Source organism: Protopterus annectens, chromosome 9.part0, assembly GCF_019279795.1.
Source record: "Protopterus annectens isolate FY-2018-M chromosome 9.part0, PAN1.0, whole genome shotgun sequence".
Lineage (NCBI taxonomy): Eukaryota > Metazoa > Chordata > Ceratodontiformes > Protopteridae > Protopterus > Protopterus annectens.
In genome coordinates this window covers 1,739,929,978-1,739,945,577 of record NC_056743.1, presented here as the reverse complement: position 1 = coordinate 1,739,945,577, position 15,600 = coordinate 1,739,929,978, and the positions used below count along the sequence as shown (strand labels likewise).

The 15,600-nt window shown below is 42.5% G+C and overlaps 1 protein-coding gene across 1 annotated transcript in view; it reads right to left on the bottom strand.

Moving 5' to 3' along the window:
• Positions 1-15,600, bottom strand: part of DNM2 (dynamin 2) — a 1,995,561-nt gene that overhangs the window by 965,992 nt on the left and 1,013,969 nt on the right. The window contains exon 13 of the mRNA XM_044082335.1: positions 625-695. Within this exon, the coding sequence (XP_043938270.1) occupies positions 625-695 (71 nt within the window). The remainder of the gene's footprint in view (positions 1-624; positions 696-15,600) is intronic.

Here is a 15,600-nt window from a genome sequence, read left to right as displayed (position 1 = left end):
GAAATGTGTAAAGTTATCATGCTAAACTTGTGAAAAACAAGTAGGCAAGGTTCTATCCACCATATTTTTCTACCCTGTACAGCAAAGTGATGCAAGATTAATACATTTTCCAACCTCCTCAACTTCAGCATGTCACTTCTACTTTAAATGCTTACAGCTTCGGTTAGAGTTGACATGGCAGTGTCAACATCCCTCCTCCATAAGACGAAATGTTGAGGTGATTCTGTTCTACTCTCCTCAACAGGCCCTTACAGGGGCAATGTCATTTCCAAACCAGTGGCTGCTGGCAACAGAGATAAAAATTCAGCCTCTGCACCAGACAGTCTTTATAACATAACCTGCAGTGTAAGCCACCCAAATTCATGACAGAATATCCCTGTGAATCTCCTATGAACCTTCCATATGTTAGTGTATTTTCACACCTCTGGGACCAAACCATGGATATGTACTTCAAATATGTTCACCAGAACGTCACACAAAAAAGATTACATATGACTCCATGCAGGTAATTCTTTCTGCTGTAATACACCTCCAGTCTAACAGGAGAGGAACTATACATCTAACGTACTTCAGAATATTATGTTAACATGTTGCATGACCTCCAGGCTTAAATCCAGTACCTACTTGGCAAATCCAATGAAGTCTTCATGGTTAGTGTTGATGTATGAGAGCTCAAAGTCGATAAGCAACAAAACCTGAGGATAACAATTGGGTATCAGTTAATAGCTAAATAACTAGCAATAAGTAATGAATCCTACTGACTAACTTGCAATAACTTTTAAACAAACCCAGATTAATTTTTACTTCAATGCTACTAGAAGTGAAATTTGCATTACTGCCATGTTCCCGAATTTTAGGTTTCTGCCATAAACACATACAGTACACATGCGCATTATGACCTGCTTAAAACGTAAAATTAACTATAAAGCAGAGCACTTAAATTCTGCCTCTTTGCTAAAAAAAATAACCACAACAGAAACCAGATAACACAGCGACATAGGCAACATATTATAGTGTTAATCAATGTGGCAAAAAGACAACAAGCATAATGACTCTCTACAAGTTGCTTAAATGATCAATGCACAATGCATTTGTTCATAATTTTTTTGCTTTCTACAATCCACTGAAACCTTAAGGCAAATACCAGTAGACAGAATCTGCATTCAGGATGGCCATTAAATCTGGCATCCAAAACTTAAACAGCTAAAGAATGCAGTTTAACACCAGACAACTGACCTATCTTGTCTTCACAGTAGCTACATGAGTTACAGCTAGGCAGCTCATGGTACTGGACAAGTGGGCTGCAGTCCTTCCAGGTGTAAAGAAAAAAACAATGCTTATTTTCTGCTTTTTTCTGTTAAATAGAAAATATTTTTTGACAGTATTGTGCATCACTGCCAGCCAGTCTGTAGGACAGTATGCATTGTGTGTGTGTGTGTGTGTGTGTGTGTGTGTGTGTGTGTGCAAGTGCGTGTCCATGTGTGTGCGCATTGGGGGCTACTGCCATGACTTAAACTGACAGTTCTGAGATCAACAAATTGAAATGCATCAAGGCCATCACTTATGGATTGTTTCACTTGAAGACACATGAGATGTACACAATCATGCAAGGGGCTGTAAGTGATGTGTGTGGGGGTGTGAACTCATGCTGGGAGTTGTATTTCATGCTTCTGACAACAGATAGCTAAAACACAAATTATACAATGGCCAAAGTAACCTGATAACAAACACCCAAGGTGAACACAGTCAAAGTGGCTAACACTTGTGGCCACGTGTGTGTATCTGTATTTATGTATATATTCATTCATTTGATAATAAACGTGAGATATACACAGTAAGAGTCTCTGTAATTGGTGGGTACAGCACTGAATGAGTGCGAGTATTAGGGTTGAAATAAATTAAAATTACCAAGGTCAATTACAGTTTTATTTTTGTGTACACAGTGAACAAAAGTGGATATAATTACCACATATGGGGGCTGTAGATGGAAAAAGTCTGACTGATTTTGCTATCGTGTGCTCATGTTAGGCAGTCATTACTTTGGCTTTGCAGGACTAATCTGTATTTATGTGAAGCAAGTTTGAGTACTTTACTGTGGTATTTGTTTGTGTGAAACACAGGTGAAATAACATTACTATGGACACTGTTTTACCACAATCTGGAAAATAAGGCAAACAGGGTCAATGAAGTGACTATAAACTACTGGGTACAATGGTTGTCTGTGAATGGAAGCAGCTACTCTGCTATCATTTGTTCAAGTTAAGCAGTTATTAATCTGATTTTTAGGTGCAATGTAAATTTGTGTGAAGCAAGCAGGATTATTTTACTGTGGCTAGCATGTGTGAAGTAAAATTAAAATACATTAGACTGACAATTACTTTTTCCACCACTAACAGTTTAGGTTTACACATTCAACAAAGGACTATAATTGTTTGGCACAGAGGTTATATGTGGATGAAAATTACTGATCCTGCTGTTGTGATCAGGTTAAACTGTCACTTTGGTTTTTCAAGACTAAGTTGAAATACTTTACTGTGGCACTATTATATCAGAGATCTGCATAGCTGAAAAAGTGGCTGTAATTGAGGTATTCTGAAGATGGCTGCACACTGATCAAAAAGTTGATCAGAACTCTGAGTTTGAAAACTACAACTGAGAAACAAGGCAGTTAAAGGTATTCATTTGGGGAAAATTAAGTCACTAGCTAGGAATTAACATTGCCTGGAAAACAGCAATAAAAACATCTGGAGAAAGTAAGAGAAAATCAACCAGAAAAATAGAATTTATATATCTCAGAAGTAGGAGTATTTAATTAAAAGTTTTGACACCTCTGATAGCTATTTCAGATCATGCACTAATAAAAGTGAAGATAAAGAATCAGGATAATGAAGTAAAAACAAGACACAGATGCTTTCACACTTACCTGTTAGACAGGAGTTTAAAGAATGGATAGTTGAAATGATACAAGAGTTAAGAAAGCTAAAAATGTCTTCAGAAAGGATCTCTAGTGAGTAGGATAAAATAAAAAGGAGTTAAAAACACAGTAGGAATAAGAGAGAAAGAGATATGTGTAAAAGTAATAGGGATTATTTAGAGGGGCTGACAAATGTTAAAATATTGCATAGGTTCATAGGTTCATACTAGGCTATCTGCCCTGGGGCAATTATAAGCCTAGCCCGATTCTGTATGGCTTATGCCACCCCTTGATTTGAGTATACTGTGCTCTTTTTAAGGTTTAGTTTACTGTGCCTCTGTCTAATAGTGACACAGGATTAATCCCTGGGACAAACCTACGATCCCCCATCCACTTATCGAGATTCTTCTTGAAGAGATTCAGTGAGGTGCTCTGCCTCACATGAACTGGAATTCTATTCCAGAGCCGAAGGGGGCCTCTGGGTTATGAACCTGTCCCTCCAGCAAGTTCTATTTATTTCTGTGCTGAGGTTCAAGTCCCTTGAGCGTGTGGCTCTAAGGGATTTAGATTTACTGAGGTGGAGCATGTCCATTAATTCTGGATTTGACATAGCTTTGTATGTCAGGCATAGATCGCCTCAAGTAGGCGGTATGCAACTCAGTAGAGCTGGAGTTTTTTAACCGAGCAGCATATGGCATCTGTTTGAGACCCTTGATTCTCTTGGTGAGATACTTTTGGGGTCTTTCTAATTGCTGCAGGTGTCGGGTAAGGTACATCCCAAAGGGGCATTGTATTCTATGATGGGCCTGATGAGGGATGAATAAAGGGGCACGATTACCTCTCTTGATCTAGATGTGAAACCCTTCGTGATGAGGTGGGCTATGTAGAAGGTCTTTCTAACCACTTTGGCAATGTGGTTTCAAAGGAGAGATTGCTATCAACTTGGGTCCCCAGGTCCCTAATAACTTTCTCTGTACTTAATGGGTTTCCGCCTATGTGGTAATTTGTGGGCACATTGTTTTTGCCAAAGGGTATGACTATACATTTTTTGGCATTTAGCTTTAAACCATGGCGCTGGCAACAGTTATCTGTCTCTGTGAGACCTTTTTGAAGGATGTTTGTGTCAGCTGGAGAGTTGATTATGGCGCCCAGTTTGCAGTCGTCTGCGAACTTGGTGAGCCATAGTCCTCCCACGTTTGCCTGTACCTCGGAAAAGTATATACCGAACAAGAGTGGTCCCAGGACAGAACCCTGTGGGACGCCACTTGTGACCGGTTTCGAGTCTGACATGGCTCCAGCAACTCTCACTCTGTGCTTTCTGTCTTTGAGCCAGTTTGCGACCCATCTTGTGACATAGGGGTTTATATTTAAGCTGGATAGCTTATCTATGATGCCCGAGTGGGGTATTGTGTCAAATGCCTTTGCAAGGTCCAGATAGGCTGTGTGGACTATCTTCCCTTCATCTATGGCTTTGGTGATGGTTTCAAAGAAGTCAACCAGGTTCAAAAGGCAGGATCTGCCATTGACAAAGCCGAACTGGGTAGGATCTAGTGTCTGTAGGTCCCCAATGTCTTTGTTTATGAGCTCCATGATGATCCTCTCCATAGCCTTGCAGACTAAGCTAGTCAGGCTTATGGGGCGATAGTTTCCAGGGTCCGTAGAGGCTCCACCTTTGTGGAGTGGGACCACTGTTGCTGTCACGCCATTCTGTGGGCACATATCCTGTAGTGAGGCTGAGATTGTATAGCTGTTTTATTTGAGGATTAGTTCCTCTTGTAGTTCATGTAGGGCCTTAACCTGGGGCGCAATCTGGTACCCATGGAAGCAGTGTTTTTGCTTTGGAGAGGGCAGCCTTCACCTGAGCATCTGAGATGTTTGGGAGACAGCCCTCTGCTGGGATAGATACTTGCTCTTTTGGGGGAGTTTGCACTGAGCCTGTCTGCCAGGATATTGGCGATGTCTGTGGGTTCAGTGTATTTTTGTTGTTTAGAATCAACTCAGAACAAGTCTGGGAGTTGCATCCCAGGTTTCTAACATAACTGAAAAAGCCTTATGATTGTCTTTGGTGTCCTGTGCAATTTTCTCTCGAAGCTGGCCTTGGAGGATTTTATGAGGATCGTAATTTTTGCTAGTACTGATCAGAGATGCCTTCCCTATTAGGGATTTTGCTCTATCATGTAGTAGCTTTCTCCTTCTGTTATGTGGTTTATTTATGGCAGGGGTCCACCAGACTGGGCGCCTGCCTTTGGATGATTGGGTCTTGGTTTTGTTTGGGATAGCATGATCCATGCATTCCTGGAGATGTTAAGTAGAATGCATTTATATAGGATTCTGCAGTTTGGGCTGTAGTTTCCACTGGCCCTGGGGCCTTGAAGGATTCCACCGGTTTTGAGAAGTGAGAAGTTCGCTTTGAGAAGTTTTTCACTGTGGTTTTCTGGGCTGGGGGTGGGGTCGGGATGTGGACATCCAGTGAAATTAATTTATGGTCTGATCTTACCAATGAGGGATATACTTCTGGTGTGGAGCATAGAGTCCCCATGTTGGTAATGATCAGGTAATAGGGATTATCCCCTCTTGTGGGAGGGGTGACAAATGTTAAAATATTGCAGAGGAACAATGCAAAGTAGTAAAGGGAAACTAAGGGAGCACTTGGATAAAATGCGCAAGTTTAAAATTGTTACTTTTAGACAATTACTTTTAGTAACTCCAGAGTACTCTAACTTTTAGTACAAAAACATAGGCGAAAGAAAGTAGAAATGGCTTTCACACAACCTAGGCAACCTACAACAAGAAAAACTACTACAGATTCTACAGTGTATAAGAGATATTTCAGAAATGTTATGAATATCTGTATAAAATAGAGGAATATGGAAAGACAAAAATTAAATTATTATTGGAACAGAATTATGCCAAGGTCAAAGGAAGATGAGGATCAACAACTGATAGCCAAAATAGGGCAAGGTCATGCAAAATGGTGACGTACAATGAGCATGGACATCTTCAGGAAAGTAGAACTGTACAAGTAGAATTACTTTAAAGGTACAGACTTTATAGGGAAGAACTAGGTTAGCTACATTTTCAGGTAATTTTGAGCTTAGCCAATTAACCTTCAAAGGTGAGTATCAAACCTTGTACCTTGTGTCTGTGATGCAAACACCTTAACCATTATGACAACTTTCACCCCCAACCACAACACTAGATATTCAAATGATCACTGCTGCAGTAGCTTCAGTTATATGGCATTATATCCTGCAGAGGATATACCAGCCAGACAGCTTCCAAAACTTCAAGGGGTTGTGGGGTTGGCATAATAGTTGAGGTGTTCACCTCACAAACACAAATACAGGCTTTGATTGGCTAGGCTTAAAATGGCCCACAAGGGCAGTTAGCCTAGTATCTGCCTATAACTATATAAACTTCCACATGCCCAACCATTAGTCAGCTGAAGAAAGAGTGTTTTGGGCTATGTCAGCCCTTCAAGAGCTTTCATGACAGCAGAAATAAAGGAGGAGGGGGGCTAAAGCTCTGAAAGGGTAAATTACAGGAAAGTGAAAATACAGATACCCACCCTAGCAACAAAAACATGCAAAAATAAGAGGGATGGAGGGAGGGCTCAGATACTGCGGTTGTGATCATTCAAACATCTACAGTTACGGTATGTTTACTTATACAACTGCACTATGTTCAACATTATGATCACTGCTGCAGTAGCCTTAGCTGTATGGGTAGATCACCATAGTTTAAAATGACAACAGGAGGAAGATGAGGATCTGGCAGGCCTCAAGAGAATGGTCCCAGTAAAACCTGTTGCACACCTAATGAAGGAATCAAATTTATAGTGCTTTATAATGCACAGAAAACCACATTGCTGCTTCTAGAATACTTCTAGAAACTAACCCTCACAAAGAATTACACAAGCAAAGGTCCTGGTAGAATAAGCATTGATCTTGCCTGTAATTGCCTTGTTATGGTAGGTATAAAAAATGTAAAAACAAGGGACAACCATTTGGAAATAGAATGACATCCTATGTCAAAGCAGACTGTCTTACCTTCACAAGAAATGAACAAATGATCAAAGTTCCTAAATGACTTTGTTATGCCAAGATATATCAGAGTTGTCGATGGACAAACAAGCTATGCAGTATTCTCTCTCACTTAAGGTATAAATGAATAATTAGTTGTCAAGGAAACCTTCTCTGTGAAAAATGAAAAGACTGACCCACCATAACAGCTTGAAACTCTGATACTCTTCATGCAGAGAACAGAGCAACCAGTCACACTGTTTTCCATGTAATGAACCTTAAGTCAGCATGATGAGTTGGTTCAAACTGAGCAAGGATTAGTTTTAACACAAAATCATGATCCCAAAGGAGGAGCCATCTGTTTTCTATGAGGTTTGGTATGCAGTACCCCTTTGAAAAACATTTTTATACAAGACTGTCTTGACAGAGGGGAATCCATGGGCAGACATGCTGAAATAACTAAGAGTAGAACCTTGATGTTGGAGTAAGATGGTCGAGAAGATAGTAACTTACACAAACAATGTAGAACCAGAGAAACACTACCCTGAAAAAAAGGATGCCGGTTCCTGTTTTGGCATCAAACAGAAAATCTTTTCCATTTACTAATATACAATTTTCTAGTAGCATGTTTTCTTACCTCCTTTAACACCTGTTGCATGTCCTCAAAATAAATGCCTAAAAGGTATCAAGATTCTATCATTCAGGCAGTTTGTTTTAGTTGTTTGGAGTTAGAATGCATCAAACACCACTTTGTCCCATGTGAGTAGGTAAAGTCTGCAAGGAAGCTTGTGTTAATTGCCATTGGCCATTTCCAAAAGAAGGAACAACTGTTGCCCTGGCCAGAGGGGAGTCACCATAATTATTTTTGCTGAGTTCAGAATCCTCAGAATGACCTTAGATGTTAGTGAAAAAGAAAGCAGGAGCATTGCTAATGAAAATTAAAAGCATCAGTCTTTTAGACCTTGCATGGAGTCCTGGAGCAGAATTTTGCCAACTGATTATTGCGAGTGGAGGTGAAAAAATATATTTGAACCATTCTCCACAGCTGGATCAATTTATGGTCTGTACTGGTCCTACTCAGCTTCTCTGCCACACAACTTGCTCAAACGATGCCTGCAGAATGAGATTGTGCTGAAAAGCAGTATCCCAGGCTACCATGGCTAGTATGCACAGAAGGCAAGATTTGTCTCCTGTTTGTGTCACATTACTGTGGTGTTGTGTGTTAACACACAGTAGTCCTGGGGACCACAGATGACTGAGAAAGTTGAGAGAATTTTAAGTGCCAAAATCTCTTTTACATTTGTGTGCGTTTGCCTGCCTTTTCAGTTCCAAAGTCCCTACACTTTCATCCCCATACACATTGCTACCCAAGCAAAGTCTGAGAAGTCTGTTACACAGTGTGCTGGAGCTGGAAGGGAAAACTGGAGATCTGGATTCTGAAAAATCGGGTCTCTCTCAATTGTATTACTCTTCTCACAAACCCAAAAAAGTACAGTTTTGCACCTACCATAAATGTAGATGTCCGAGGATCCACATTGCTGCAGTCATAACCTGTGGGTAGTCCGCTGTCCTCGGTCGGCCCGAATACCAAAGTGTTAGGCTGGCGTCGGTCATGGTCGCTCAGAGCTGACGTCAGTACGCAGTAGTACTTAAGCGCATGACCGACGCCATATCCTCAGTCTTTCTTGCCCCAGATGTCAGAAGGCCTAAAAAGGAAAGGCCATAGCCAAAATAGAAAATACCCAACAACCAACATAGAGAAAATAATAATTATCCCAAAAGAAACACAGCAACCCCAAACTATAGGGGGAAGGAGGGAGGGAATTGGACTGCAGCAATGTGGATCCTCGAACATCTACATTTATGGTAGGTACAAAACTGTACTATGTTCTTCGTCTCACATTGCTGCAGTCATAACCTGTGGGTAGAATCCCAAAGCAAAGGTAAAGGGAGGCTGGCAAACTAAAAAGCATTAGGAGCTGCTAACATGCCCTGTAAAACTGCAGTGGCAAACCCAGCCCTAGAGTTGGAATAAAGAGGGAGATGGTAATGTTTAGTAAAGTGTGCACTGAACTCCAAGTAGCTGCCTCCAAAATATCCTTAGTAGCTACCCCTTAAAAAGGCAGTAGATGTGGCAGTAGCCCTAGTGGAATGAGGTCTGATCCCAGCAGGAACATCCTTTCCATGATGAGAACAACAAAAATACAATGGCCAATCCACTTAGAAATAGTTTGCTTTGAAACAGCTTTCCCTTGTGAACCCAAAGCAAAAGAAATAAATAACTGTTGAGTCTGCCTGAACTCTTTAGTTCTGCTCAAATAATAGCGTAACTGCCTGTGAATATCCAAAGAATGCAAGACTTTTTCCCCTTTATTTTGGGGATCAGCATAAAAAGTAGGTAAATGAATAGACTGGTTTAAGGCCACATTAGAAATAACTTTAGGCATAAAAGTAGGGTTAGTACGCAAGGACACCCTATCCTTATGGAATATCAGGAAGGGTTCAACTGCCATGAGAGCCTGTAATTCAGATACCCTCCTAGCAGACGTAATGGCCAACAAAAAAGCAGTCTTCCAAGACAAAAACTTCAACTCTGAAGTAGCTGCAGGTTCAAAAGGAGGTAAAGTAAGCTTTTCCAACACAAAATTGAGATCCCAGGAAGGAGTAGGAGCTCTACGTGGGGTCTTATGTTTTTGCCCTCTAAGAAATTGTTTAAACAAAGGGTGAGAAAATAAAGGAGGGTCACAATCATAGTGAGCAGAAATGGCTGCAGCATGAACTTTCACGGAGGAAAAAGACAAACCCTTGTCTAGTAATTCAGTAAGGTACTGTAGTGTAAAACTCAAATTAGGCACTGAGACATCAAAGCTCTTTGCTGTGCTCCAAAGAAAAAATCTCCTCCATTTATCAGCATAAACTTTCCTAGTACTGGGCTGTCTGGCCTCCAAAATGACATTCAAAACCTGTTGAGGAAGCTGAGACCCCCCCCCCCAGGGTCTAAAAAGTACAGTTTTGTACCTACCATAAATGTAGATGTTCGAAGATCCACATTGCTGCAGTCCTTACATATGGGTAATCCGCTGTCCTCGGTCGGCCCGAATACCAAAGTATTAGGCTGACGTCGGTCAAGGCGCTTAAAACTGACATCAGGACGTCAGGGTACAAAAGCGCATGACCGACATCATATCCTCAGTCTTTTCTTGCCCCAGATGTCAGAAGGCCCTAAAAAGAAAGGCCAAAGCCAAAAAACAGCAAAAAACAACCAACCACCCCTGCACTAACCATATTTACAATATATACAACCCAAACCACAGCACCACCCTCCAACTACAGAGGGGAAGGAGGGAGGGTAAATTGGACTGCAGCAATGTGGATCTTGAACATCTACATTTATGGTAGGTACAAAACTGTACTATGTTCTTCATCTCACATTGCTGCAGTCCTTACATATGGGTAGAATCCCAAAGCAGAGGTAAGGGAGGATGGCAAAACTATAAAGCATTAGGAGCTGCCAAAATGCCCTGTAAAATTGCAGTGGCAAATCCAGCCCTAGATTTAGAGTAAAGTGGAAGGTGGTAGTGCTTAGAGAAAGTATGCACTGAACTCCAAGTAGCTGCCTCCAAAATATCTTTAGTAGCCACCCCCCTTAAAAAAGCTGTAGAAGTGGCAGTAGCCCTAGTGGAATGAGGCCTAATCCCAGCTGGAATCTCCTTACCATGATGGGAATAACAGAAAGCAATACAAAAACCAATCCACTTAGAAATAGTTTGTTTTGAAACAGGTTTGCCCTGAGAACCCCAAGCAAATGAAACAAACAACTGCTGAGACTGCCTGAACCCTTTAGTTCTGCTCAAATAATAACGCAACTGTCTGTGTATATCCAAAGTGTGCAAAATCTTCTCCCTTTATTTTGGGGGTTTGCATAAAAAGTAGGCAAATGAATAGTTTGGTTTAAAGCCACACTAGAAACCACTTTAGGCATAAAGGAAGGGTTAGTACGCAAAGACACCCTATCCTTGTGGAAAATTAAGAAAGGCTCAACCGCCATAAGGGCCTGTAATTCAGAAACCCTTCTCGCAGAGGTAATGGCCAACAAAAAAGCAGTCTTCCATGATAAATATTTCAACTCGGCAGTCGCTGCAGGCTCAAAAGGTTGTAGAGTGAGTTTCTCCAACACAAAATTGAGATCCCAAGCAGGAGTAGGAGCTCTACGGGGGTCTTATAGTCTTTGCCCCTCTAAGGAATTGCTTAAACAAAGGATGAGAAAATAAAGGTGGGTCACAGTCATATTGAGCAGAAATTGCTGCAGCATTAACCTTTATAGAAGAGAAGGACAAACCTTTGTCCAATAACTCAGTAAGGTATTGAAGAGCAACACTTAAATTAGGCGTAGAAACATCAAAGTCCTTTGCTGTACTCCAAATTAAAAATCTCCTCCATTTATCTGCGTAGACTTTCCTTGTACTAGGCCTTCTGGCCTCCAAAATAACATTCAAAACTTGTTGTGGGAGTTGAGACCCTCCAGGGTTTAAAACAGAATATGCCAGGCTGTTAGATGCAGAGAGTGAAGTTTGACATTGAGTAAATGACTGTCCTCCTGAGACAGCAGGTGTGGAATCGGAGGCAAAGGCCATGGAGGCTCTGCCAGACTTCTCAGTAATGGGTACCAGTGCTGTCGAGGCCAATCCGAGCTATTAAAATCATGGTTGGCTTGTCCTGTCTGACCTTCAGGAGTACCTTTGGGAGGAGAGGCAGAGGTGGAAAGGCATACACGTGAAGATTGCTCCAATTGAATGAGAGAGCATCCACTTTCCAAGCTGTGGGATGAAACCTTTTGTGCAAAACTTTGGCAGCTGGTAATTTAGTGGAGAAGCGAACAGATCTATGTCTGGAGTTCCCCATAACACTGTCAATTTTGAAATACATGAGGATCCAATTTCCACTGTGGGGATCCATAATTTGTCTGCTCAACACATCTGCTAAGGAGTTCTGTGCTCCTGGCAGAAACCTTGCCTGAAGATTTAGCTGTAAACTGAGAGCAGTCTCCCACAAAATCATTGCTTGTCTGCATAGAGGTAAGAATGTGTCCCCTTGCTTGTTGATGTACCACATGACAGTTGTGTTGTCTGTTTGAATCAACACCTGCCCTGGAAGAAGTAAATCCTTGAAAGCTATCAATGCAAATTGGACTGCTAACATCTCCTTCAAGTTGATATGTAAATGTTGAAGTCTGGCAGGCCACGTGTCTTGTACCCATTTTCCATTTAGATGAGCTCCCAAGCTTTGTCTGAGGCATCTGTCGTTAGAATCTGACTCGCCTCTGGTCGGGTCACAGAGAGTCCCTTGTTTAGGTGACATTCCTGAGCCCACCACAAAATTCCTTTTGAATGCAAGGTATTATCTGTATGACAGTGTCCATATCTTGGCAGTGTAGTGTCCATACGATTTTGAGATACCATTGTAGCTTCCTCATATGCAGTTTGGCATTGGGAAGTACCAGAATACAAGATGCCATGAACCCCAAGGCTTGAAGGACTGTCCTTGCAGTCAGCCTGGACTGACGAGACAATTGATGGAAGTAAAGAGAAAGATTCTTTTGTTTGTCCGGGGTCAAAAGGCCATCTGGGATGCTGTATTCAGTCTCACACCCAGAAAGCACATGTCCTGAGAGGGTACTAGACTGGACTTTATTTCGTTCACAGAATACCCTAGGCATCTTAACACTGCCATCACATACTGTAAATGATGAAGAAGTTCGTCCTTTCCTTGAGCCAGAATCAGGCAATCGTCCAAATAAGGATAGATTTGTATTCCTCTTAGCCTGAAGAAAGCTACCACTGGAGCCAGAACCTTTGTGAATACTCTGGGCTAGTAGATAAGCCAAAGGGCAATGCAAAGAACTGATAATGAAAAGTCCCAGCCCGAAAACGCAGATACTTCCTGCAACTGGGCCTGATAGGAACATGAAGGTAAGCCTCGAGATCCAGAGTCACCATCCAGTGATCCTTGCCCAGCAGAGGTAAAAGCTGTTGTAACGTCAACATTTTGAACTTGGGAATGTCCAGATATGTGTTGAGGATAGATAAATCCAAAATTGGTCTCCACGTGTTCCCTTTCTTTGGCACTAGAAACAGGCGAGAATAAAATCCTAGGCCCACTTCTGGCAGAGGGACCGGTTGTATAGCTCCTATTTGAAGTAGTAGAGAAATCTGTTTGTGAGCCTCTAGTCTTTGCTGAGGAGGAACGTCTGGCATGCCTTTGAAAGGAGGTAAGGTATGGAAATAAAACTTGTAGCCTTGGTGTATGATATCCAATACCCATTTGTCTTGGGTAATTAAAATCCAATTTTCCTTGAAGAGTGCCAACCGTCCTCCCAAAGGTGCTGCCAGGCAAGAAGGATCTGGCAGCTGAAAACGTAGGTCATTGGGCCTGTTTACGAAAGGACTGGCCCCTGCCCTCACTCGAAGACTGTGCAGGTGAACTCCATGTTCTAGGTCTGAAGGAACTCTGAGCTCTGCCCCTACCACGTCTAGATCTACCCCTAGACTGAGCATCAGAAGAAGGATACGTCCACCCCTTAGCAGGCCAATTTCTGCTAAACTTTGGAGGCTGGACTTGCAAAAAATCTTTAACAGTCTGCATAGACTTAGCCTTGTCTTCCAATTTCTTCAAGACTGACTCCACAGGTGGACCAAACAACACTTCAGACTGCAAAGGAGCATCCAAAATCCTCGTCTTGACATGGTCAGATAAAGCCTGATCCTTAAGCCAGGCGTGCCTGCGAAGAACTGAACCAGTGGCAGCCACCCTAGAAGAGGCCTGCAAAGCATCAAAACCACACTGTAAAGAATGCTTACCCACCTGTTCAGAGACATGTACCAAATCTTGTAACTCTTTACAGTCAATGCCTTCTGCCAGAGCATCCACCTTAGATTTCAATTGCGAAAGAAGAAAATTTTGATATTTCAACATATGAAACTGGCAATTCAAAGCCCTCATGGCTAAGGTAGAAGATGTATAGACCTTCTTTCCCCATCTATCCAAAGCTCTGGCCTCTTTATCAAGAGGAACCGGATTCTTTACAACAGAGGCCTTGACACCCTTAGGTCCCTGACTAATAGTTTCTGGGTCCGCCCTCGGACTCTTATAGAGATATTTATGAGCCTCAGGCACCCTGTAATACCTACCCGGTTTAACAGGCGCAGGAGGCAGAGAATCAGGATTAAGTGAAGCCTCTGAAAATACATCTTGCACAACATCCAGAACAGGGGGTATAGCTAAGGGCCTATGCTGAGGTACAAACAAAAATTCCCTAAGCCTTTTCCGTGAATCAGAGAAGTCCTGACCTTCCCACTTAAAATGTTCCCTCATAGAATGAAGAGTCTCTGAAAAGAAAAATCCTCTGGAGGAGAAGCAGAAGGAGTGGAATCTCCTGCATCAGAATCAGAATAAGGGGTGTACTCCTGCAAGTCTTCAGCCAAGACTCTGAAACATCGAAGCCTGTTCAAAACTTTCCAACTCTGGCTCCACCCTAGGCCTCTTATCAGGAGGGGGCAAAGAACCTCTAATCAGAGTAATCAAATCTTCTGCCACTTTAAGCATGTGCCTCTTAGGCACAGACCCTGCTGAACTAGGACTGACACCAACAGAAGCTAAACCTGGCCTGCCTCTGGAAGAAGCCTTTGAAACAGAAGGAGAGGGTCTAACCACCCTGGGAAGGGAGGGGAGTACAGAAACCTGAGAAGCCCCTTCAGCCTGACCAGCCTCGTGAGAGGCCACATCCTGCAAAACCAAAGTCTCCCCCTGAGACTCCAGAGAAGCCTCCATCGGAACCACCGGTTCCACTGAAGCCTCTAAAGAACCGGCGTCCGGAACGGACGACTCATCTTGCCTGGGTTTAACCGCTTTGTCTTTGCGCTTCTTCGTGGAAGCGGGCGTCGGAGTATCCGACAGCATATTATAATTGCACCGCTTACTGAAGACCAGCCTAGCACAATCCAACCGTCGCTTAATAGTGCGCTTATTAAACCTAGCACAAAAGCGACACCCAACTACGTCGTGCTCAGGCCCCAAACAAGAAATGCACAAAGAATGATAATCCCTATGCGGTATCTGCTTCCCACAAGAAATACAATTATTCACTTTTTCTGACATCCGGTAATACACTGAGGCAAGAAAAAAACAAAATATTCCCCAACGGGGTACTTAGCCAACTTGGATTCGGTCAAACTCCGCACTCAAAAAATTTCAGAACGCCGAACGGCACTTGCAACGCTGCTTCTGCATCGGACCATGTGGCAAAAAAGATTGAGGATATGACGTCGGTCATGCGCTTTTGTACCCTGACGTCCTAATGTCAGTTTTAAGCGCCTTGACCGACGTCAGCCTAATACTTTGGTATTCGGGCCGACCGAGGACAGCGGATTACCCATATGTAAGGACTGCAGCAATGTGAGATGAAGAACATCAGAATACGCCAGGCTGTTAGATGCAGGGACTGTACCCTGACATTGAGAAAATGATTGCTTGACTGGGACAACAAGTGAGGAATCGGTGGCAAAGGCCAAGGAGGCTCCTGAACTAAACTCCTCAGCAGAGGATACCAGTGCTGGCGTGGCCAATCTGGTGCTATTAGAATCATGCAAGGCTTGTCCCGCCTGACTT